The sequence below is a fragment of the Microtus oregoni genome, unplaced genomic scaffold, assembly GCF_018167655.1.
Source record: "Microtus oregoni isolate MIOR12 unplaced genomic scaffold, Mior012 000045F_ref0000178, whole genome shotgun sequence".
Classification (NCBI taxonomy): domain Eukaryota; kingdom Metazoa; phylum Chordata; class Mammalia; order Rodentia; family Cricetidae; genus Microtus; species Microtus oregoni.
The window spans coordinates 18534302-18560295 of record NW_024543219.1 but is presented as its reverse complement, the minus strand read 5'-3'; the positions used below and the strand labels follow the sequence as shown (position 1 = coordinate 18560295).

At 44.1% G+C, this 25994-nt stretch overlaps 1 protein-coding gene across 1 annotated transcript in view; it reads left to right on the top strand.

The window, feature by feature from the left end:
• Positions 1-25994, top strand: part of Lrmda (leucine rich melanocyte differentiation associated) — a 1010022-nt gene that overhangs the window by 575034 nt on the left and 408994 nt on the right. Inside the window, exons 3-5 of the mRNA XM_041634087.1 lie at positions 961-1087; positions 7930-8069; positions 19488-19605. Coding sequence (XP_041490021.1) covers positions 961-1087; positions 7930-8069; positions 19488-19605 — 385 coding nt within the window. The remainder of the gene's footprint in view (positions 1-960; positions 1088-7929; positions 8070-19487; positions 19606-25994) is intronic.

Below are 25994 nucleotides of genomic sequence, written 5' to 3'. Positions count from 1 at the left end.
TCACAGGCGTCCCTTAGTGAAGAGCTCATGTCAGACTACGCAGGTAAACAGGTCCACCTTCCCTTTCGGTCACAGCATTTTTGTCTTTGAACCTGATGCCTAATCCTTTTTATTTACTGCCTGAAAATCTACATTGCTATATTCCATGCTTAAAGAGATAACAAGTCCACGTTCCGTAAAGTAGAAGTTGAGACCCTGGGCTTTGAAGCAGGAGTTCCCCCAGGCTTCTGTCCTCACACAAAACCAAGACCAAGTAAAAAGAAATCCTGAAAGAAGAAAAAGCTTTCTGTTGGCCTGGAGTGATTATGTAATTCCTCCCTGTCAGGCAGCCATGGGATGCTAGGCAGGAGCAAATTCAGTGATTAGTTTTTTAAAAAAAATGGAGAAGGGGAAAAAGGAGCCTAGGGATGCAAGGATGCGAGGGAGAGAAAAGCCCCTTCCTGGCTGCTTCCCCGACAGAGGAGAACTGCGAAGAAACGATACTTGAAGTTATATTTATTATTGTAAGAGGGGTATGAGATTTCTAGGCAGGAATGATGGATGACAGCTTAAATTTGTGTCCAGGGAATGAAGGTGAACTGTGACAGAGTTATTTATCTTGGGAATGGAGGTTAGGGTCAGCCCAGGCTGGGTGCCTGAAGGCACAAGACATTGACAAATTTATCCTGCAGGCCGTATCTGAAGCCCTTTGTTTTGGATCCTGGCTTCTCAATAAGTGACCCTCATCCTTCATGTTGGCAATTCGTGAAGGATGCAGTGAGTGCCAGCGGGGGCCCCCTTCTCCCCCTCCACCCCCACCCCGGCTCCCTGCTACTAATTCTTGTCATTCACTCCGCTGACAGGCACCAAGCCCAAACTATTCCCAGTTCTGAAAGGGAAGGTTAAAATATTTATTTCAGCTCATAATGGCCTCTCTGATTTACTGCAGGATCGTTTTCCCCCTTGCCTTTGTCATTGCAGGTCACTGGAAGGACTGAGCGCATTCAGAAGCCTGGAGGAACTCATCTTAGACAACAATCTACTCGGTGACGACCTCGTGTTGCCACGGTTACCCCACTTGCACACCTTAACCCTCAACAAGAACCAAATATCCTTTTTGGCACCCAGCATGCCAGGTCCCTGCAGTACCCCATGGCAGTCCAGCCCCAAAGGGGTCCCGTTCTGCCATCCCCAAACCCTTCTCCGCAAAAATACCTGCAAAATGTCAAATGAGTTTTATGTGTCAGCTAAATTAAAGTATGTGAAATACAGTCGGTGGGCAGACAAAGCGTTCTGTCTTCTGGTGCTCAAGACACTTCAGAGTAATTTATTATAGGTCATTCATAAATGAAATGCACCGTTATATCTTCCTGTTGCTCCATTTTAGTGTAGAGATCTAAGTTATGGCTGCGAGGAAATCTTTTTAATAGATAAAATAGAGAAAGAAAATAATGTCACGGGTGCCTGGGAGGAAAAGCGGCTTCTGTTTGCCTGGGCTTGTGTGGGAGGGCGACCTCTGGTGGCCAGGCATGGGTAATGCCACTAATCTTACTTAGTCCTTTAGGCTTCCATAACAGTTTTTTTTTAAACATTTTTTTTATTGAGAAAAGGAGAAAAAAAAAAAACAAGTTTCCACCTCCTCCCAGCCTCCCATTTCCCTCCCCCTCCTCCCACCCTTCTCCCCCTCCTCCGATCCTTCTTCCCTTTCCCCCCTCTCCTCTCCCCCTCCCTCTCCAGTCCAAAGAGCAGTCAGGGTTCCCTGCCCTGGGGTAAGTCCTAGATCCTCCCCCCTCCGTCCATTTCTAAGAAGGTGAACATCCAAACTGGCTACCACAAAGCCAGCACATTACGTAGGTTCAAAACCCCATGCCATTGTCCTTGGCTTCTCATCAGCCCTCATTGTTCGCCATGCTCAGAGAGTCCGGTTTTATCACATGCTTTTTCAGTCACAGTCCATCTGGCCTTGGTGAGCTCCCAATAGATCAGCTCCACTGTCTCAGTGGGTGGAATAATGGATGAAGAAAGTGTGGAATATCTACACATTAGAGTACTACGCTGCGGTAAAAAACAATGACTTCTCAAATTTTGCATGCAAATGGATGGAAATAGAAAACACTATCCTGAGTGAGGTAACCCAGACCCAAAAAGATGAATATGGGATGTACTCACTCATAATTGGTTTCTAGCCATAAACAAGGGTCACGGAGTCTACAATTGGTGATCCCAAAGAAGCTAAGTAAGAAGGTGAACCAAAGGAAAAACATATAGTTGTCCTCTTGGCTATGGGAAGTAGACAAAATTGCCGGGGAGAGAATTCCATAACAGTTTTGATGCAAGTTTGGGGAACAGTTCTGGAAATCAAGAATGGAGAAAGAGCGCTTCATTCCTAGGGTTACAGTCTTAGGCGTGGTGGCAGGCCTATGAGAGCCATGGTAGGTTAGGGCCTCCTTTGAGTAGTTGAGTACCTACCCATCCTGGCATGAGAATTTGGAGCTAACCACCCTGGGTTCTATAGTGAGGACACACTAGAAGACTTCTCTAACAGCACAGGGTCCATCACCCCTCTAGCTCTAGTGTTCTGGGTAACCAGGTACTGGGATACTAGCTCCACTGGTAGGTGTTTCTGGATCCTTCCTGTGCACAGTTTTGCCTGGCAGGGTTCGCATTCCACAGATGTTTGTGGGATGAACAACACACTCATTTTCACTAGGTTCTCACTGACCACCATGGAAGCCATGCACTGTGCTGGGGACTTTAAGCACCCTACTTTTCATTCTTATGAGGACCAATGAGGAGTATACAGGTTTTCCATTTATCTAGTCTTAGAAACTGAGGTTAAGTATAAACTTGCAGTCAAACAACGGACAAGATAGAGACCTGGATTCAAGTTCAGCCCCAGTTGTATCCAGAGGGTTTGTAGCCATGTGGCCTAGTATAAGTCATCTTCCAGGAGCCTCTTCCTCATTTTTAAAGACATAAGCTGGATCAAGTGATGGCTTTATTCTCAGCACCGCTGAGATTGGTGGGTCTTGGGATCCAGAGCGCTGGGAGACTGCCTTTTGTTAAGTCCATTTCCTATTCTGTGCCTTAACTTCCTTGAGCCGTAGTGGCAATGCTAAGAGAGTAAGGGAATAGCCTGGGAAGTCACTGCTTGGCTGAAAACCCAATTATATAACTGTGCTTTTATGCAGCATCTTATCATCAGTAGGTACATACCCCACTAAGTGTTATCTGCCTCAGGTTGCTATGTCCAGCTCAGGTTGCTATGCAATTTCTTTCCTCCCGATCTACCAGCAGCATGGCAAAAATCAGCTTCCCCATCCAGTTACAGTCTGCAAGGTGGGAAAAAGCAGACAACAGTGTGTGTCCTCCTCTTAGCCGAATACTCTGAGCCTGCCTCTTCAGATTAAAACTCCGTGCCGTGAAGACCCCTCAGTCCTACACAAGGGTATTGCTGGTGCTGTCCCCATGAGATGCTCCCCATGCAGGCTCTGTCAGCTAGCTCATGTAGCATAATGATCCACTGCACAGAACAAGTGTCCTCCGCACTTCAGTCCTATGGGAATCAGAGCTCAGCTGGATGGCCCGTCTGATGGTCTTATTTTGTGTCACTCAGGCAGCCATGATTTTTTTTTAACCAGTGATAGTCTAAAATAGCCTCACTCTTACGTGTGCAGTCCGTGCTGGCATTGGCTCAACCGCCTGTCTTTAATGGGCCGTATGCACCATACTATTTGGAAGGATTATTCTAGGGCCCAGGCCCTGGTGCCCAAGTGCTTGTGAAGTCCTACCCGTGATATGAAAGCAAGCCGCACGGCAAATGCAGAAGAAATGTGCATATGACCCAGGTGGGCATATAAAGAACAGGTCTTTTCTGTAGACATCTACACCAGCCTTGGCATCTCCTCTCTGTGAGATCTTACTTTATTTTCATGATAAAGCATCTTATTGGCTTTCTCAACTCCTCTTTTCATCCAGCCCAGGCTCACCTGCCCAGGGATGGTATCACCCCTGATGTCAATTAGCAATTGATGGCGTCAACTCCTCCACTGAGATCCCATCTCCCCTGGTATGCCTAAGTTCCTGTCAAGTTGACAAAAGTCACTATGACATCATCCTACCAAAACCATGGAAACCACTCTCATTTGACTAAAGCCACCATCTTCAGGGGCAGAATGTATTTCTTAGACTTTTATATTTTACTGTAATTCTAACCTCTTTCTATGATCTGGGAATTACTGACAAATAATCTCTTTGCTGTTGTTTGTTTGTTTGTTTGTTTGTTTTGAAAACTCAGAGATTGTGAGCTTCTGGAAAATTCATAGATTGCCACAGGCATGGCTTTATCTAGACCCCACTTAGGCTGACTCTGAATCCCCCCCCCCACCCCACTCGATTCTGAAAGTCCAAAGAGAAGCAACCCTTTGCAAGAAGAGGGACTTCCATGTGAGAGGATCCAGCTGCCAATGTAGCAAGACCCTGCTCCCATCTGGGGCTTCTGGAATTTGGCTCACAGAGGAGATTCCAGGGTCCAGACTGTGTAGCATCTGGAAAATGTCTTTTTAGTTCGCCAATGCATGCATCCATCCCCATCTCTATAGGTCCTCTTGCTCCCCTCCCCCACGGCCTTTGTTCTATCATCTCTTGTTCAATGCGGATTCAGTCCTCAGTGCAGAGTCCTCCTGGGCTATCTCGGGTCATCTCTTACTCTCTCTCTTCTGCTGTGTATTCCCAGCACAGCTTCTCCTTGGATCCCTGTAGAGTGGCTAGGTAATTAAACAGAGGCCATGGACTAGAATACCCACACCCACCCCTGCCTGTATTCTCAGTCTCTCTTACCCACCAATCACACAATCTCTCCCTGGCTTGTCCGCCAGCAGCCTTGAGCTTCTGTGTTGATCTCCATCATGTGATCTCCGAATATTCAGCCCCAAGTAGGGAGCCTGCTGAAAATTTGGGAGAGGATAGATGTTTAACCTTTGCACAATTAAATTATCTTCTCCTGCCCTTCCCTTTGAGAAGCTGGCTTTATTTGAACGTATACTTCATTTTCTTTCTATTTGTGTCAGCACATCTGCTAAAGGGATGACTAGCTCGAATCATAGTGCAAACAGGAAGAAAGATTAGAGCTCCATGTTATGAAGCTGGGATATGGCAAGGAGACCGGTGTGTTACGTCACAAAACTGGACCTCCCATTTAGAATATATTCTGTATGCATGTGTGTCTGTGTGGGTATGCATGTGTATCTATGTGTGAGTATGCATATGTGTCTATGTGTGGGTATGTATGTGTGGGTATGTGTGTTTATGTGTGTATGCGTATGTGTCTATGTGTAGGTATGTTTGTGTGTCTATGTATGGGTATGCATGTGTGTCTATGTGTGGGTGTGCATGTGTGTCTATGTGTGGGTATGCATGTGTGTCTATGTGTGGGTATGCATGTGTGTCTATGTGTGGGTATGCATGTGTGTCTATGTGTGGGTATGCATGTGTGTCTATGTGTGGGTATGCATGTGTGTCTATGTGTGGGTATGCATTGTGTCTATGTGTGTCTATGTGTGGGTATGCATGTGTGTCTATGTGTGTCTATGTGTGGGTATGTGTGTCTATGTGTGGGTATGTACATGTAAGCGCAGGTGCCAATGCAGGGCAGCAAAGAGTCTTAGGTCACCTGAAGCTGGAATTATGGGTGAGTGTGAGCCACCAGTCACCAGAAGTCTGTGCTGGGAACTGAACTCCCATCTCTTACAAGAGTAGCATGCCGTTTCTCTAGCCCCTGAATCTCTCTTTTAACAGCAGGTTCTTATCATCTTGAGAAAGCATGTTTTCTTTTTCAGGGCCCTTGGTTTCTTATAAATACATACATACTTTCAAGTGTCCGTGAGTAGCAGAAGCAGGATGATCTATGGGAAGCCACTCTGTTAACACCCACAGATGTTTGTTGCTTCCTGGTGCATCTAACTCAAATTTCTTGGCACATTAAGATAAAACCACAGTGCTTTGAAAACACAAGCCTAAACTGAAATATTTGAGACAGATAGCAGAACTGGATGGCGATGTATGATCTTCCCCCAAAACATACTAAACTCTTCATTCCTCAGTCTTTTGATTTCACCCTTTGTGCTAGAAATTGAGTAATTTTTCTTCCTAGGAATGACTGACACTTGAATATAATCTCTTTCATTTACTGGCTGTGTGACTCTTAACCTCATTTTTCTTAGATTTTGTTTTGGCATGATAATATTTCAGATACATATATGCATGCAGGGGTGCAAATAAATCATTATACTATGTGCTTAGCCTTCAAAGGTCTGACATTAGGATTTACCATGGTTAACATTCCCCAGTGGTTGTAAGACCTTTCCCTTGACCTGGAGATGAGTCCAAAGGTGAGGAAGTTCTAGTCTCAGCTGGGAAATCACTCTGGCTCCTGTGCAATGGGACCTGCATGCCAGCCAGGAGGCTCCTCACTTCCCATCATCTCGAAGTTTGTAAGGAAGACACCACCATGGTCTTGACCTCTCCATATAGAACCACTCCTGCCAAGCCTTGCCACAACAGCTGGACTCTACAATGACAACTTACTGTAGATACCAGCAAAACAAATTTTCCTGAATGCCAGTCCTTTGGAGAAGCCTTGATGAGGGAAACCAAAGTTGTTCCGAGAGTCCAGCTAGGGAGAGTTGTCATAGTACCAGGAAGCTTGAAGCAATGCTGCCCTTCCAAGCACCTCCCAGGTCATTTCATTGCCATGGTCTTGGTTAGCTGGACACCCTAGAGTTTCTGCCACTCATTGTCTTGTTTTAATTTTACAACTGACTTAAGAAGGTCCATCTCAGCTCACAATCAGGCAGGATGGAGCTATGTTTGTTCTTGTTAACCCAGGAGAAGGAGGAGTCAATGAAAACTGACTCCTCCTCTGGTGGAGGAATCAAGAAAGATGGAGGGCTGGTGCAGAACATACTGCAGGCGGTGCTGTGGTTGTGGGTAACTGCTTGCGCACCCTGATTTGTAATTTAGTAGGGTGCTGGGAAGGTTTAGAACAGAGGAATTTCCACCATACCACATGACCCGTGTGAAAGAGACTCCTAGAGATGCACCGGGTTCGTTGGCAGGGAGAGCTGAAGCACCTTAGAGTCTGAAGATGCTTTTGTCCAGATTGTCCATGATCAGGACATTAAAAGGGATCTGCCCTTCTAGGTCTTCCAGCCAAGGAAAGATGCAGTTTTTCTAGAGTGTAGAGCTTAGATAGCAAAAATGATCCCTCTCAACAAAACAAAGGTTATATAACATAAAATTATGCATGAGAAGGCTGTTAATGGACTAGAGGAACAGCCCAGTGTCAGAACACCTGTATGCCATGGCAAGGCCCTGAGTTGGATCCTTAACAATGCAAAACTAAGATAATACGGAGAACAAGTATGAGAATAAAAACAATATTCAGTTGGAATGAAAATATATCAAAGCAAATTTAAAAAATTAAGTTGACAAGTATCAAAAATGTTAAATTAACTAGAAAGGACAGAAATCTTTTTATACTAGATATGCCCATTTCAAAACCTTGTTTCTTACAAATTTCTTTATAGTTTCATAACATAATGATATTTGAGATGTTTTCTATAGAGAGCTAGAATGACAATTCCATCTTTTAGCATGATTGACTGAAAATTGATTTTTGTTTTTAGGAGTTGAAACATATTTGTGCTATGATTTAGATGGGCGCTTTATATTATAAGAGTTCACAATGCTCCACAAAGGTGTAGCCTGCAAAGTGATGCTTCTGGAAGGTGGTGGAACCTCAGACACTGTGAGCTCTTCTTAATTGCCCTGTTTTTGTCATAGTGATAGGAGACTGACTCCCATAGCCTAGCCTGTCACATATGCCTCCTACTTCCTGCTAAGCCTTTTGTTTCCCCCCTCCCCCCGAACATGATCCTTAACCTTTGGCACATTACCGATTTGGAGCACCTCCTCGATCAACTGGCTAAAGCAACACCAGCCCTGGAGTACCTCAGCCTGCTGGGAAATGTGGCATGTCCCAATGAGCTGGTCAGTTTGGAGAAGGATGAGGAAGACTATAAGAGATACAGGTGAGTGCTCATATAGTGGCAGAAGGGAACAGGAGCCTCTGGGCACTGATAGTGTGGGCTGCAGAGTCAATGTTTGTAAGTACCCACGGACATCCGGAGATTGTGTTAATGTTTGTAAGTACCCACGGACATCCGGAGATTGTGTTAAACTGTTGTCTTTCAAGGACAGAGTCATTTTCTTTCTTTGTTGGGTTTATGGGAGCTGAGATCAGGGACTGAGAAATCGTTCTCATGGGCTAGTTCATATGCATTTTAGGTTTTACAAGTTACAAGCTCTTGGGAAACAGCCCAGAAAGGTTGGGAACAGAGGACAATAGTTTGAGAAGGACTTGTCCTACTGTGCTTTATGTAAAAATCTGGTGACCTACAAAGAAATGTAGCAGGAATAATCATTGTGTATCAGGGCAAAATTGTAACACTGAAAGTCATTATGGATTTGGAAAAAGAATTTTAAAAAAGGAAGAAAAAGCCCAACCCAGAGACATAAGTAACGTAAAGTGGGGATTCAGGTGCACTTCTGTAAAGAAGAACTTTTTACTTTAGTTCATTTCAAAGTTTCATGATTAATTTTGTAGACCTTTATTTGTATTCTTATACTGACTCAGAACAAATAAGAACCCTGCTTGAAAGAAAAGTTGTTCTTGAAGGTCTTTCTCCACTAGAGAAATTTCCAACCATGGTATGCTATTCTAGATTTGAGTGTGACTTTTGATAGGAGAAATCCAGTTGCCATCTGGCCAGAACACATTGCTCATTTCTCACTATGAGTTGTTTAATTGCTTAGAAGTTTAATTGATTTCTATAACTTTGTTTTCAACTTTTAATCATGAAGTTGTCTGATACAAGATGTGTGAAGGGGTCACTTTAAACACAGTACCTTCTTTTACCACCGTTTATTAGAATTGCATTGGTCTTTTTACTATAATTCTCAGTACATATTAATTGTCACATTAATGAGATTCTTTGTTATATTTTCATATATACTATATATCTACTGTTCTTTAATAGTATCAGACTCTAATGACTTTCTTTGTACCGAGCATCTCCTGGCTCCCTCCTGTCCACTTTCCTTTCTGCTGTGGTATCACCACTACTTGAGACTGTATTTTTGTTGTTTTATTTAATCCTAGATTCCACATGTAAGATAAAGCACATGAGACTTCTTTAATCTATGTAATGCCCTTTAGTTCTATACATTTTCTTGCAGACAACATGATTTTGTTCTTCACTATGGCTAAATTCTCTGTTGTCTGTAAATATATATTCTTTATCCTTTCATCTTTTAGTAGGTACCTAGATTTCTTCCATATCTTGGAGGAAATTTTAAAATGTATCTTGGAAGGTCAAATCCAAAATAGTTTATCTAATAAGTATGTTTCATAAACCATTGTTTGAAAAGTTCTTCTTTACTTTCTGATGTTTTTCTTTATGTTTTTGCTCCATTCATTATATATATATACATATATATATTGCATATATAAATGTGCATTCATTATATATATATATTGCATATATATAAATGTGCATGTGTATTATCTACATCTATGTGTGTATACTCACATTCACATATATATTCATTTATTCATGCAACCAAACATAGTATGTGAATACAAGCATAGAGAAGTTGTTTTCTTTTCTTAGAAGGGGGAGAGCAAGTGGGAGGAATTTTCTGTTTCTGCCTTGTTCTGTTTGGTCTCAGATATAGGGCTTTGAGGGGTATAAATGAGGAGAGGAGCAAATTCTTCATTGTTGATTTTGGAACTGGTCAGGTTGACAAAGAATACTAAGCTCCACCGTACAAGCAGTGAGAATAGAAAGCCTAATATGGAGTTCCATTTTGACAGAAAGACCTCTAAAGCTGGGGTGACTGTCTAGGTCAGAGGTTCTTAATGACTCTGTGTCAGCCCAGAGTCTGTGAATCTTCCTGCAGCAAATCCACGTTGGGTTTACCGTCTCACCATGCTGCGCACCCACATACACATCCCTATCACTGCTGTAGGCTTGCCCACATTGAGAGAACAGTTCTCAGGGAGCAAGGCGGAGGTCCTTGTCTTCTGAAGCCCAGTACAAACCTAAAGTCATATTTAACATGGACAACTGGCTGGGGACTATACTGGAGATGTTTGGAATTACTTGCTCTGCTTAGAACTGTGTATTTCTAGGTTGTCACGGGGATCTTTGAGTCCCATGCGGTCCACTGCCCTTTTGGTACCAGATCAGTTAGCAAGCCACCGCTCTCATCCAGACTCACTCAAGTCTCAGTCATTCGGCACAGCTTTCGCAGAGGTTTTCTTTCTGTAAGAGCAATCCTTCTTAGGGATTCACCTGGGCGGTCTCCTAAGCATGTCCTCCCACCCCAGGTCTGTGTTGCTGTCAGGACGTGAGAGATGGAGCCGGGAAGGCTGTTTGTTAGTGTATTTATGACAGTGTTGCCCGGAGGGACTGGATTCTAGAGCTTGCACACAGCCCAAATCACATCTAGCCACAATTGCCTTTGAAACCCCATAAGTCATCTACACAGTGACTGCTGGCTCCTCACATTTGAAGAAAAGGCAGCAACCAGGAACCATAGAGACAGCAATGCTCTCCTACCCAGTTACACCTTCACTGCATCGTGAGGGGGAAATGCTAGGTCGGTCCTCTAATGTGCTTAAATATTTTATCCATTTTTTTTATTGTTGGCTTGATAAGTTGTCAGCCCTGCATTTGGAAGAAGGGGGTGCAGGCCAGATGCAGCTCAGCTCTGTGGTCTTTTGGCAGCCCCACTTTCCTTAGCCTAGGAGGTGATTCATTTACCCCTGAGAAACTGTAGGGTTTCCCAATATGACTTTCGAAATCAGAGTTCCTGTGGCATATGCATTTATACAAAGCGGTGTGGCTACCTTCCCCAAGTTGGGTAAACACTTTTCCTGCCCGCCATCCACCAAGTGTGAGGCCCACCTTCTTTCTGCCATTCCCGAGATCATCCTAGTGGAGTCCCTGTGTGAATTTATACGACCTTTTTGCTAGGAAATGACTTAACAGTGAGTGATGTTTCTACAGTTTACTGGTTTTCGCTTTAAGTATGTTTTCTGACAATGCTTCTTCTATTAATCATGCAAGCAGTAGAGGGAGCCTTAAAGGAGTGCACTCAGAAGCAAGAACCTGTGGCTCGTTTAGAACTGTTGAAAAAATTTTCCAATTGATTGGCATCCTCTGTGGTCATGTGCTGTAATATTTATGTCACCCAGCCGTCCATCAAAACAAGTATGCCTTGCTTCATTCTCAGGGGAGATGTTGATTTCAAAGATGTTGGTTCAGTTTTTGTTTGTGTTGTGGCCAAGAACCAGACCTGGGGTGGGAAGTGACTAGATTTCTGTATCTTGTGCTGTCTCTTCCATCTTTTCCTCCCCACGCCCCAGTGCCCACCCTTTTGGTTTCCTCTTAACCTCTGTGTGGCCATTTGGCTTTTCTTGTCATGTATTCCGACAACAAAACAGGCTCACATTCCTCTGTGAACACAGACATACTACTGTGTGCTTGGACAGAGCCCTGGGCTTCCTGGGGTAGGAGTGTAACCATGTCTGGGGTTCCCTTTGCCTTTTGCCACTGCTTATGGCAGAGACATGGCGATGGTCACCTTATCACAGGACTTTAAAGTCACTTATATTTCCCTGTGTTGACACAGTGCTGCCATTATGGGGTGAGTGTTGAATGGACATGAACTTAGGCTTCTTGCAGATTTTGATACCATCAAAAATCAAAATAATAAGTCAGGGGTGGGAGACCTGGAGCTCAGAATAGTTTGTCTTTTCTGGTCATTCTTCAAGGGGCTAGGAGATGGACAGATTTCCCTGTAGACAGACAGAGAGTGCGCCATGACCAGATGATAATCAACAGTGAAATTCCAAGATGGCCAGCTTCTTCCTCATACTCCTGACCTCGGAGAAAAGTCTGTCAGCTTACAAACAAAGACTTTTATCCCACCACATGGCTCTTAGCCTATGGGCAAATTCAAGCTTTGTCAGGATATGCTCACCCCTAAGGTATGAACCTATCAACCTTCCTGCCTTTGTTCAAACCAACCAACCGGGAACTTGGTGAGAATGACCCCCTTCACAGACCCTTAAAACCGTGAGTCCTCAAGGAGATCCTAGGCTGTCTCCTGAGTTCCTCTGCCCTGTCTTTTCCCCAGTGTGCTGCTGTATTTATGTCTCTTCACCCTGATAAAAGTCTATCTCCCAGTGCTCCTTCTGTCTGCTCCTGCTCGCTGTGTGTAAGATTCCTCTGCCTCTCTCTGTCTCGCTCCAGGTATTTCCTGCCTTCTAATTCTTTACCTGGCAGAGAAAACAAACCCCATCAAGACCCCTAGATGGTATCACTTTCTTGACTTTTTTTTCTTTTTCATCGGGAAGATTGATGGCTGAAAGTCAACAGAGACTAAATGCTGAATGTCACCTTTCAAATAAGAAATCTGGGCTCTCAGGCTTGGGGCTATTCTTTTGCATCACTCTCTGGTATGCATTTTCTTCCAATTTCTGTTCCTTCAGGGACACAAACACCCCCAAGTGGGTCTCTCTATATTCCTTAAAACTTTAAATTATTTAAAATACATGCCTTTTCTTTTTCCCTGGTAGGCAGCAGCCCCGAGGCCTGCCCACTGTCTGTAGCACCCCACCAAAAGAAAGGTGGGAGGGACCCTCCGGTGGCCTCTGGGGCCACCTTGGGCTACCACCCATGGCTGTTTCCCACTAAATGGGAGCTGTAAAACCTGTGGCTTATATAACCCAGCTAGCATTCCCCAGCTAATCTGCAATCTTGGCTTTGATGATCACAAGAAAGCAAAGGTCATGACACAGAGATCAAAGGGACAGAAGCCCACACAGTAATTGCTGGTTCCTCTCCATACAGAGCCTTGGACAGTCCTGTGGGTGTATTGTTTGCACAGAGACTTCAAACATGCTGTTGGTGACCTGTGAGCCAAATCAGCTGGCCTTTTCCAGTCAGCAGGCCAATTCATTAATGCTGTAGGTGAGCTCACCTCGGCTCATTAGCGTGAGATCATTGTTGTCTCTCAGAGCATCTGGAGCTGCCCTGCTCAGTGTTTGTTCATCAGTCTTGGTCTTCATTGGTGGTTTCTGGCTGTCTTCCTCTCCCTGGATTTAGGAGGGAGTAGTTATGCAAGGCAATTGGGCAAACTGGTGTGTCAGGAAGGGACCTAACAGAGGCATTTATTGTCAGTCAGCTTTGAGCACAGACTCCAAGCAAAGTAGTGTTTTAAGGAGGCCGAGGTCCATTTTCATGGCTCAGAGAGGGAAACCGAGGCTCAGAAGGGCAGCTCAAACTTCCAGACATGAGCCCTCTCTACTCTGCCCTGCAAATTCCCTCCTCCAACTTTTCATCGTGATGACCGCTCTTCTTTACATGTCTCCCCTTAATCTTTAAGAGCTCTGGACTCTCAAAGAAGCTGCATGCAAACCTTGGTGGTTTCTCTTACTACTCAAACACCTTCAGTAGCTGACCAGCACTCTTGACCAGTGTGAGATAACCAGTATTATTAAATGGAGTGGCGTAATCCAATTGACAGCAAAGTTGGGTTGTTGTGTTGGAAACCTTGCTCCATTCTGTTAAGCTGAACAGCGAGAGGGCATCCATGACTGCCTGCAGGGCACCAGGCAGAACTCCTGGTTAATGGGAGTAAAGAGGTGCCAGGAAATAACATGAAGAAGCATTGAATGCCATACACGCCTTGGAGAAGCCACCCAGCACTCTGTGTCTCAGTTCTCCTGAGAACCTGTGAGAGTCTTGAACTATTTTGGTGAAAGAAATATGGCTGCCAACCCCACTAGCAGATCCTAGAGACTCATGGGATCCGTCTGTGGCTCATGCTATTACTGGGGAGCAGACAATTGTTCTGGAGCAGACAGGTCAAGAGAAGCCTTTCCTTTCTCTTTGACATCTAAGCAAATAATAACAATAATAACAACAATAATAATAAAAAATATTAATAATAAGAATGCCATTGATATCAGAGAAAAAAGATGGATTTTTCAATAATAACAAAAGGATGGAGTTGTTCCTTCCTCCTTCCAGTTTCAGCTTGGTCATTAAAAGGATCCTTGAAGAAAATCTACCATTTTACATGAGTAGAGAGGGACCCTAATAATCTCTGGGTGGTGGTCTCTCATTTTCAGGAAATCTGTCTCCACATGGGGACAAGTGGGTATTTAAGTACCTTTGCTGGGTTTCCTACCATTCTGATCACATCCCCTTCCATATCACAGCCAACAGAACCTCCTGGTTTACCACCTCTAGGCCTGGGTTTTCCCTCCAGCCACCTTGAGAAGGTCACAAAAATTGGAGTTGCCCTCTGCAGCTAGGGATGTGAGGCTTGAGGTAGACTGATCTCTTCTCATTAAGCACTGCCCCGGCTTAACAAGCAGTTTTATAAATCTGAAGCTGTCTCCGGGTGTCACCGGATTTATGGACAAGGGGGCTCTGCCATAAAGTGGTTTATGATGGCTGCCTTCTGTGTTATTAGTAGCTGTCTCTTCCTTCAACCATTGCTGTTTGATAATAGCCTTAAAACACCCAGAATTACTTACCTGCAAGTCCCATTCCCGATAGCCCCTGTTGACAGTCTGAATAAGTTTACTGGCCTTTTGTTGTTCTTTTCCTTCAAAACAAACTGATTGGACCATCAATAGCTCCCGTGAGCCGACAGAGGGATGTCATCTGCACTAGCCCTTGTGATTGCAGGTTATCTGGGGGAGTTAACCTCCCTGCATTGTTAGCTGAGATGTTTTATGTACTAAGCAACTTTAGGATACGGCTGTGATAACCCCAGTAACTAAGTCATACATCACGGTAAGGAGATTTGGGTGTAACAAATAACCCTGGATTAAATTTACAAGGGTGGAATTGATATTGTAAAAGCCTTCATTCTGTGGCTTCGGCAATCTGCGCCTGTGTTTTTATGGCAAACTTGTATTATACTCAGGATTGAAGCTGCAGCTTGTGACACTTTGACACGACCTAGAACAAAGGGAAATAGATCTCCTAAGACCAGCACAGGACAGGCAGGCTGGACGCCCACCAGCTTATCACTTGGCAGGACTGCTGCAGCCTATTTTAAGTCGTCAGGGGGCAGGAGGACCTGGGGAATGTGGCTGTTAGCTGGGCTTTGTGTAGCACAGGTAGACTGTTGACTGAACTGGGAAGGAGACTCCTGGCTGCCTCATTGCGCTCATAATTTCCCAACTATTAGTCCTTGTGGTGTTGTTTTCACGAGGACATTGGTTCTCAGCAGGATGGCAGCAGTGGCAGCATCACCTGGGAACTTATTAGAAACATAAATTCCAGGCCTCGGTCCAGCTCGCCTCGATAAGAAGCTCTAGGGCTGGGGCCTGCATCTGTGCTTTAACAAGCCCGTGGGTCACGAGGATGCCTGCTAAAGTCAAGAACCACTGTGCTAGAAGGTAAACGCTATGCTAGAGCGCAGGTCAGATGGAGAGCAGAAGTTGTTTTCTGTGTTTCCTTGCCTTCTCAGCACCCTGCTTAGCTCCTTCATTTAACTGAAGCTTAAATCTTCGGTCTTGTTTCTGTGTCTCTGTGTATGTGTGAGTATTTGCTACATGTGATGAGTACCCACTGAGGTGCGCTTGAGGGTGTCAGGTCGTCTAGAGCTACAGTCACAGTTGTTAGGAGCCGCCTGCTATGGATCCTAGTAACTGCACTTGCTCTTCTAGAAGAGCACAAAGTGCCCTTAACTGCAGAGTTATATCTCTAGTCCCGTTTAATTTTTTTTTAAAGTATGTCATTTATTATTAGCGTGTGTATGTATGTATATATGCGTGTTTGACATGTGTTGGGGATGCTTGCTTACCACAGATCACATGTGGGGTCACAAGATGACTCGGGTATCATTTCCTTCCTTTTGCTGTGGGCCACAGGGATCAGACTCAAAATGAGCAACATCTCACAGACCCCTTGGGATAAAGATACTCTTCCAAAGAGTCACCTGTGCCCTTCCCTTCGGCTATCAGCCTGTAGGTTACAAGAAATTTGGAATTTCCTTCAGAATCTCATGCTAGAAGAAGGAAAAGCCTGGAAACCTGGTGCCAACCAGAGGGAGCTTGTCTCTCTGAAAGAGAGTTACAGCTGGTCAGTTTCTGCTGCAGGAGCCACCTGAGCTGAGACAAGTGGAGAAAAGCAGAACTCTTCCTTGAACAGAATGCTTAGCTGTGCATACCTCTGGCTTTCCATTTAAAACTAAATATCATCTTAGGACCATAAAGATGGACTCGGGAATCACTGGACCTCCTTGTTCCTGTTCCCTATTGGCCACATTGAGTGCGTCTCTTTTTTCTCCTTTTCACTATTAATTTGTCTCTTTAATTGATCTATTGGGGATGGGTAGCCTATGTTGGTTTGTTATCCTGCCAGTGTCCCTACTCTGATCCTAATGGGTTGGAAACCATCCTCTCTGGGAACACTCAGTGGCCCTTAGGATGGAAGTGAAGTCACTTAGAGGTGATTGGCAGACTGTGTCATAGGCTGTCTCTCCGACTATCAGAAGAATGTCTGAAAACAGCAGCTCTTTGTCATCTAAAATTTTTAACTAGCTTAAAAGCCAGCACCTCTCTGTCTTCCTCCTTTGATTTCAGAGCTGTGATCCAAAGTGAGGCGAAATGACAATGCGCGGTCTGTTGTCATCGTGGTTCCTGGCAGCCCCATGAAGGCATCTTTCACTCCATCATTAAACACCGGCTGATTTTCTAATACTGATGTTGTCCTCACCTGAATATTCATCTTTTCCCACCCTACACTTAGTGGGTGTCTCTACTCCTTTGAGCGTCACTCCTGACATATTGTTTCTGTCTGTACATGTCTTTATTTGAAAGAATCTGTTGTCATTAAGACTTTGCCAGTATAAGCAGGAGATGGAAGTTTTCTCTGACAGTCTGAGACCGATGGGAATTCTGCTAAAGGGTAGAAAGAACATTTGAGCCCTTTGCCTCGTTTTGGATGAGATCAGAGGTGTTGGGAGGGGTTAGGGAGGGGATTGGGGAGAAAAGGAAAGGGGTAATAGATTGAAGTCATGAAGAAAGCAATAGAGAGGTGAGAAGGAGGGAGGGAGAGAGAGAGAGAGAGAGAGAGAGAGAGAGAGAGAGAGACAGAGAGACAGAGAGAGACAGAGAGAGAGAGAGAGGAAGAAGGAGGAGGATGAGGAAATGAGAGTGGGACAGAGGGAGGGAGAGAGAAAGAGAGTGTGTGAAGGAGGAAGAAAGAGAGGGACAGAGGAAGGGAGGGAGGGAGGGAGAGAGAGAGAGAGAGAGAGAGAGAGAGAGAGAGAGAAGGACCTTTAGTCTTGGAATGGACTGTAAAGGAATTTCTGATGACCTACCGACCTGAGTTTCATCCCTGGGACTGTGATGGTGTACATCTCTAATCCCAATCACTCCCATAGGGGGATGCAAGGCAAAGACAGGAGCCCAAAAGCTCTGGGCCAGTTAAACTATAGTACAAAGCACTGCAAAATCAGAAGAGAGCCCCTACATCAATAAAATCAAAGGAGAGAACTGGTTCTGGAATATTGGCTTTTGACCTATGCCCAGTACCCAGATGCTTGCTTACTTACATGAAATAATAAATTAATTCATAAGTGAATTAATTCAAGTTAATTTCAAAATAATTTTAATATGTTTTGATTTTAAGAGTCTGGGTGTGGGGTATGTCTTTAAACTGCTGTCTCTTGAGTGATATCCAGGTCTTTTATCTGAATAAACTTATAAAGGTCACTTGGTGACTTGAAATTACCTTATGGATGTGGAAGGAGGCTCTAGGAATCCAAGGTTCTAGTGGAGAGGGAGGCGCAGTGCATGCCCAAGTAATATCTACACTAATAAAATTTTAATTGGGTTGCTTTTGAATGTGGTTCTATGAAACCTGTTTGAGATAGCATATTCTTCCTTTTTCATTTAGTTTTTGAGTGTTTTCTGTTTTCCCATAATGACCCCATCCATAACTTAGCCTTATGGGTTTCTAGTTGGTAAGAACTATAGTAAGAACTCCTTTGAGAGCGGTGAGGTATCATAATCATTTCTATGTCCCTAGGGCCTAGCAGATAATAGGTACTCAAGAAATGTTTGTGCAGCTGAAATGAATGGATAGGCTATTGAATTCATTCTTGACTTAGTTTCCAAGATATAATGAAAGTAAACCTTTGAGAAGGTTGATGTTTAGGTAAGGATATTCATTACTTGAATAACAAGGAAATATCTAGAAATTGATAGCATGTTAGTGTATTCTAGGAGAGTTAGAATGAAGACAGCACTGAGGCTTAGAGGTGAGAAGTGTTTGGATTTGGGATTTGGAAGACAAGAGGATTCTGAAGAGGTGGGTGCAGGAAGTGATAGGTTTCTTTAGAGATTGTCCATTGTTCTTGACATTGGGTGTTCACTTTTCCTTCTAAAACAGAAGAGAACCTGAACAAGTGCTCATGTGATAGAGATAGAGTGTGGTGTTGATGGGAAGCAAGAAAGTAGAGACAAGTGTCTATATGTTTATACACTTATAAACATATACCCTGGCCAAGGGCATCTTCTTGTCAATACCCTTTACACACATCCATTTGAGAGCAATTCATCACACATATAGCCATTGGCTTATCCTTGGTGGTCTATCAGGGGTACTAATGATTCTTTATAAGGGAACAGAGGCCACCCTGTATTTTCTGGATATTAAGATACCCTAGAAATTTTCTCTGCTTCCTGTTTGTCCTTGATAAAGATCATCTCTGTACTGCATAGTGAAACATCTCTGTACTGCATAGTGAAAATCACCCAGAAATGATGACAGAAAGTACTGAAAACGGTCTTGAGTCATCTGTGAAGCAGTTTTCAGCTATGGGCATGCCCTACTTCTACCCCAAAGCCATCCAGCTTATTAGGTCTCATTTAAGGTCCTATCTGGGAAATTCTGGCCTCCAGCCTCAGCTCCAATTTGCAGATCTATTGTATCAATAATGAGAGTGATACACATGTTTCCTATTAATGGCAGATGCATATATGGTACAACCGATCAAGGTTTATGTTACTCTTACTGGGAACTTTCCCTGTTGAAGTGGGGCTTATTTCTCAGGATTGAAGAAAGGAATACATTGTCATGTTCCTGCTAGTAGGCTAGTTCTAATGAGTTGTGCATCCATGCTTGGGCCAAGCACAATTTTTACTCAAGTTTGGTTGTATGTCAGTATAAAGTACAGAACCCTTCAAATTTCCCCAAAAGAAGAAAATCTGTGGGGGAGAGGTAGGAAGATAGTGGCTAAGATCTAAATCTTTAGAGCCTTGCATAGACTCGCAAGGTTCAGTCACATTACCCACATCCCTGAGGCTGTCACTCCAACCTTCTTGAATTGTTTCTGCCTTGTTCTCCCAGGTGTTTTGTTCTGCACAAGTTGCCCAATTTGAAGTTTCTGGATGCCCAGAAAGTCACCAGACAAGAACGGGAGGAGGCATTGGTGAGAGGGGCCTTCATGAAAGTGGTGAAGCCCAAGGTGAGCTGCTCTTGTCCACTTTTCTTCCTCTATTAATTGCTCTGAGGAGCATGGGTAATGTCTTCCTGTGCATTTCGCATGCAGTTGTGACTACACACCAGGGGTCACTCACAGATGCCGAGCTGACCAGTCATGCAGTTGGCTGGATGTAATTTGAGTCTTCCTGTCACTTTATCTGAAGAGACATTATTTGTTAGACACTGTGGTTATTTAAATAAGAGTGGCTCCCATAGACTCATGTCTTTGAATACTGGTCTCCATGTGGTAGAACTGTTTGGGAAGGATTAGGAAGTGTGGCCTTAGTGACAGAATATGTGACTGGGACTGTGGGCTTTTCACCATTTCCAGTTATGTGGATCAGAAAGTAAGCACTCAGCTGTTGCCCACTGCCATGCCTACCTGATTGCAGCCATGCTCCCTGGCATGGTTGTCATGGACTCACCTTCTGAAACTCTAAGCCTGCAGAAATCAGTTTCTTCGGTAATTTCCCTTGGCTGTGGCATCTTAGCAGAGCAATGGGATGGTAATGGAGATGGATGGAAATGTGGAAAAAGCTCTGTCAAGGTCTAGTGGTGGTTTTTAGGCCTCCTCAGTGCTTTCTTCTCAGCAGTTCTATGGCTGACAAAGAATACTCTGGGAATTTTGTGTTTATGGGGTGGTTACAATCCCTTTTGTCCTTTGGAGGGAGCTCTTATTTCTTGCTACTAAAATGGGGTAATTTCCTTCTATCAGAGATGAAGGGTGTTCCACTCCCCTGAGGAACCCTTATCACAGTAGGTAGTGTTTTCTGGCTGTGTGTGTGTGTGTGTGTGTGTGTGTGTGTGTGTGTGTGTGTTGGGATGCTGCATGCTCTCTACATACAGGGTTTATTGAGAGAGTTCATTTGGAGTCCTGGATTCAGACACAAGGAAGTTCGAAGGGTATTCACAGTAGTCTTTCTGAGAGACATCTGGACCCTTCTGAGAAGTCTGTGCCTGGCAAGTAGATTCCATGACCCTGATGACAACACCTTCCTAGAAACTTCACTGCCCTGGAGCACCATGCAGCTCCTTAATTACCACACATGAAATTGTAGCTCTGTGTTAAAAATGCTGGCACAGGAATCCTGAAGGCCTAGTTTGTCCTCAGCCGGTGACTTATAGCCCTCTATACATGCATTGGAAGTGATTAAGCTGGGAAGCAAAGCCAAACAGCGCCAAAACAGAGCAGAACAATGAGAGCTCGTCCATCAAGCTATGCTGTTGGCAGCAGAGATCGGGCCACTTCTTGCCCTGAATCCATGAGGTGCGACTGATTTCCTGTTATGCTGAATGAAATTGCTAACAGTTGTGGAAATATATGATATGGAGAGTATAATTCTGGCAGATAAATGTATTGTTACCTGTTTCAGCATGTGGAGAATTAATTGAGTGATTCATTTCATAGCTATTAAAGTGTTAACAGTTCTCCTTATTGGAGCATCGGCCTGACATAGTGCACATGACTGCCTTTAGTTATTCCAGCTTTTGCCATTTTGTCCAAATGAAAGAATTTATCTCTTGGCTTCTTTTCTTTCTCCCTTCTTTCCTTTCTCCCTTTTTCTCCTCTTTCCTTAGGATATCAGAGTCAGCAGCATCACCAACCTCCACCAATGCAGCAGAGGAAGTCTTTGTGATCACTGGGCTCAGATCCTGGCCCTCCTGTCTTTCTCACCCCCACGCCTACACTGCACTGAGCAGATCTCTTATTCTTTTTTTCCTCATTTGCTTTGGGACTGGAAGCTGTAACACTGCCCATGGAAATCTGATGAAGTCCTAACTAGCTGGCCTTGCACTGGGATGTTGTATTCTACATGTGCCTGACTCTCCCAAGGTTCCATGTCTCAGAACCCTGACACATGGAAGAAAGGACCACTGACTCAGAGCAGTTCGTGGGGTTGCCCCAAGGGCACCATCATGAATTCCTGAGCTGGAATTTTACCCTTATGGGGCCTGGTCTCTTCTTACTCTGCTGTTTTAGCCTTGGAGAGAGAGAGAGAGAGAGAGAGAGAGAGAGAGAGAGAGAGAGAGAGATCAGTATTTTCCCCTGGGGTTGTTTTGGCAAACAGGAAAGTTCCCAGGAGAGCCTGAAGAAGGAAGACAAGTAGGGATGGACTGTTTTGCTGTGTGGAGATAAGGGAGAGCTGGAATCCCTCTTCTTTGAGCATGATGGGGAAGGAAGCTGTCTGAGTCGTTAGCGACAACAGCGGTGGTGCTCTTTAGAGTTCTCAGTTAGCTTCCAATCAATTATAGAATCAGCACATGTTTGTGTGATTGACTCTAATGCCCTGACTAACTGTATTACACTTAAAAATGCCCATTAATTATTTCAGGGGAGACACAAAAATACCCTTGGCAAAGCAACATGGGGATCTTGCCTTCTCTTTCCCAGCTAGAGAGGACCTCAGAAACCCCTCTGGGAGAGTGGCAGAAGCTGAAGGTCCTGAAGAGGCCTGCGGTTGTGGGGATTCTGGCGAAGTGCGTTGTGTGATGATCTTTCAAGATTCAAAGATGATCCCACGCTATTACTGGTTTTCATATTGCACATGTCTGATGAATGGCAGGCAATTCGCTTTTGTCTGTTATTTTCTGAGACATGCAGTGGTGTTTTTCCTGCAGATAGAAGAAAGCCAAATGAGTTCTTTGCTGAATTAATAAACTGGCATTCAGAAGGCTGCTTCTTGTCTGCTTGCCTTGTGTACAGACACATGCTTGTTCCTATGCAGGTATATATGTCCGTCCAATATCTGTATGTATACATATGTATGTTCTGGGAGGCATGTGTACCCCTGCAGTTGGCTCCTCAGTGGAAAGCAGTTGCCTTCCCTCAGAGTGCTGGGGCTGTGTCATGCACACTTGCTGAAGACCCTATTTTTCATAACAGAATCAGAATCTCAAGTTGACTTCTGTCCTTTCTGGGGCAGCAGGGGCCTGTTGTGCTTATTCAGCACAAAGTTCTGATGGATGACCAAGGAGGTCGTGATTTGGGGAGCTGTTTTCATTTTATTCCTGACATGAAGTATTTGGGAGAACGGAAAACACCTCTCCAATCACAGCCCTTGCCTTCGAGATAGGGCACAGGCAGACTGGGTATTCTTGGCTGACACAAACACAAAGCCAGCCAGGAACTAGCCGGCTGCCTGTGTCACCAGGGTCTGACTTGGTACCTAGCAGGCCTGGACACTTGAAGCCAAGTTCTTTCCAGCTCTTGCTCCTGATGCCACAGTGTCTCTGCGACTGCACTTTGCCTTTGTTGATTCAAATCTGTCTTTCCTCTGTGTTTGCATTGCTCTATGGAAAGAAAGATGCTGCCATTTGTGAGAAATGGTAATAGTTACAGTGGGCTTTTTCAGACACACAGGCACACGTGTGTGTGTGTGTGTGTGTGTGTGTGTGTGTGTGTGTGTGCGTGAACATTTAATGGACCTGTGACAGCTAGGATTTACTCATTTCCCGAATTTTAAAGAAATATCTATCTTTGTCAAATGTTGGCCATCGAATCGCACCATTGTTGATAGAGCGAGCACTGTAGTAGACACCGAGAAGCTCAGGGCCCCCAGTGAGAAGCATCTGGAATGACCAGACCGTGACCCCCATGGCTGCTCTGGGAAACGAAGATCAAAGGAACACAGAAGCCTGTCCAGGAGGGCGCGTATGGCGACACAACCAGCCCTGCACATCAGAGAAACAGCTCAACATCCCGACAGTCACAATTGCTTAATTATGTCCTGGCTTTGTAATTATTCATCCCTGTTCTGGCAAAGAGCACAGTTGTCATTTCTTTGACATAATTATTTAAAACCGAGCCCTCTTGTTTACATGCATCTACACTAAGTTGGCTGCCGCCTGTTTAATCTTTAGAACCGTAGAGGGACCACGGGGGGCCTAGACACAGGGCACACTGTCTGAGCATCATGGAAAGCATTTAGGTCCATATGATTTTACTTGTTTCTCTGGTCATTTCCTTACAGTGAAAGTGTGGTTAATATAAATGTTTGAATCTTGATGTGAACCAGTATTCTACATTCCTTTTGTAGCATGGCTGGTTCCCAGTGTGTGTGATGTGTATCTGGTATATGAGTAAACTTTTGCCTACTTTGTGACTATTGTGTCTTCAGATATTCAGAGAGGTGAGGTGGGAGGAGAGGAGAGGAAAGAAAAAGGGGGAGAAAGAGAGGGAGAGACAAGAAATTCGCAAAGGAATAAATTTCAATGCACCTACTGAAATATGTTCAATTCTTATCCTAAACTACACATTGACTGTTCCTTGTGACCAAGAATTCCCTGGTCCTATGACCACTCTATACAGTCCCAATCTCGACATTTCTGGTCAGGTAAAAATTCTCCTATGTAAAGTCAGTTTGTTTTTCTTCTTGTCTTTAGGCGTTTCTATGGGAAAGACAATGTACGGTAAAGACAGGAAGTGGAATTAAGAGAATACAGTTTTTGTTGGTGAGGAAACCACCCATTTCCAGGTTACTAGCTCCCTGAAGCTGTGAAGTGGGCCTGTGTTCTTCCGTCTTGCAGCACAGAGGCTTGGCCTATAGCAGGGACTCAGCCAGCCCTTATAAAGTCAGGAACCACAGGCAGCAAAGCCTTTCAAGAGAGTCATTCTGCGGCCCAAGTGTGACCATCAGATGCAGAAAAGACTCTTGCCTTAGGTGGTGAGTTTCCAGATCTACCCAGAGCTGATGTGAAGACCTGTGGTGGTCATGCTGTCTGTCCCCCCGCTGTCCCATTGAGCAGCACTTCTAGGAGAAGCATGGGTGTGGTCTGTAACTCTATAGCCCATTCTTGAATGTGTTCCCCAACTTTCCCTCCTGTCGGAACACACCTCCTTGTAGCAGGGCTTTGGAAACTAAGCAGTAGCTTTTCTCAGAAGTATGTGCGGGCCACACAAATCTACAGGAAACTGAACAGTGATCTCTCCTTGCTGTGACTGCTGCCATGGTGGCTAGCTGCACTTTAATGGAACCCTGCTGAGTGGCTTGCTTTGGTCATAAAATATGGTTATTTTGATGCCTAACCTAGTGTTTTCATATATTCTATGTTATTCTAAAATAATGTACGTATGTCTTTGATCTCTTCAGTTACCCTCTTTTAACCCGAGTACAAATATATAAAAAGGTTATCAAAGGGCTGCGAGATGGCTCTGCAGGTAAGAGATGTTTTATCCTCAACACCCAAGTGCTGGCTTACAATGGTCTGTAACTCTAGTTCCAGGTTATTGGATGCCTACACTGGCCTGTATTGGCACTAGATACACTTATAGCACAAACACATACACTTGGGCAAAACATCCATACACATAAAATAAATTGATTAGTAAAACTTAAAATAAAAAGTCAATCAGAGACCACCTCGAGATTTACAAAAACATTAACATCTAAACTATATTTTATATAAACCTAGATCTTCCCATGAACAAATTTTGTAAGCCACATATACAATTCATGTAGTTAAATTGATATTTAGTCAATACATGTTCAAAGTTCTCTTCAGTCCCAAATATCCAGAAAAAAGCTATAAATGTCATTTGATTTTCTGGATGTTTCTAAGTACCTAACTGTGTTTGTGTTCTGTGTTTTGTTTCTGCACAGATGTTTCTTGTCTTGAAACACACTCAAATTCTATTTTTAGTTACTTTTAAAGAGAAGGAAAAATTTTTAATTAATTTCTTTTTTGAAAATGCTTAAGCAATATGTTTAGAAACAGTGTTGGAAGGCAAACATTTGCGGTTCATTATTGTCCCTGATTCTACTGATGGTCACATTCATTTGAAGGGGAAATCACTGATGGATCCACAGATCTGTTTCTTCACATTGTAGCACCTCCTGTCTTGAGTAAATGCCTTCAGAACACTGTTCTTTGGGGGCAGTCTTCATAGCCTTGCATGGGGGGCAGCAAGGCGCTGAAAGCACAGACAGGCAGGAGCAGGAACAGCACCTTCAGAGAGAGATCTGAACCTCACAGTGGGGATGTCAGAGGTTACATGCATCTGTGACAAAGGCAAAGTAAGAAAACAAGTGTTTGTGGTGGCTCACAGTTTCGGGGTCTAGTCTATTATGACAGGGAAGGCATGAGGCTCGGGGCTTGAGGCATCCACACGAGGAAGAAGAGAGAGATGAATATTGGTACTTAGCTAGCATCTTTCTTTTTTGAACACCAGAACTGGATGTAATGTTCCTGCTCATATTTATGGTGGCTCCTTCCACCCCAGTTCACATAATCTACAAAGTCCCCCACAGTCATGCTGAGATTCTTGCTTCTTTGGAGGTTCTACAACCCATGAAGAAGTTGACAATCAGCGTTAGCCATCAAGGATACAAACTATAGGTTCTTCTAGAATCCTCTGAGCATACTATAGAAACT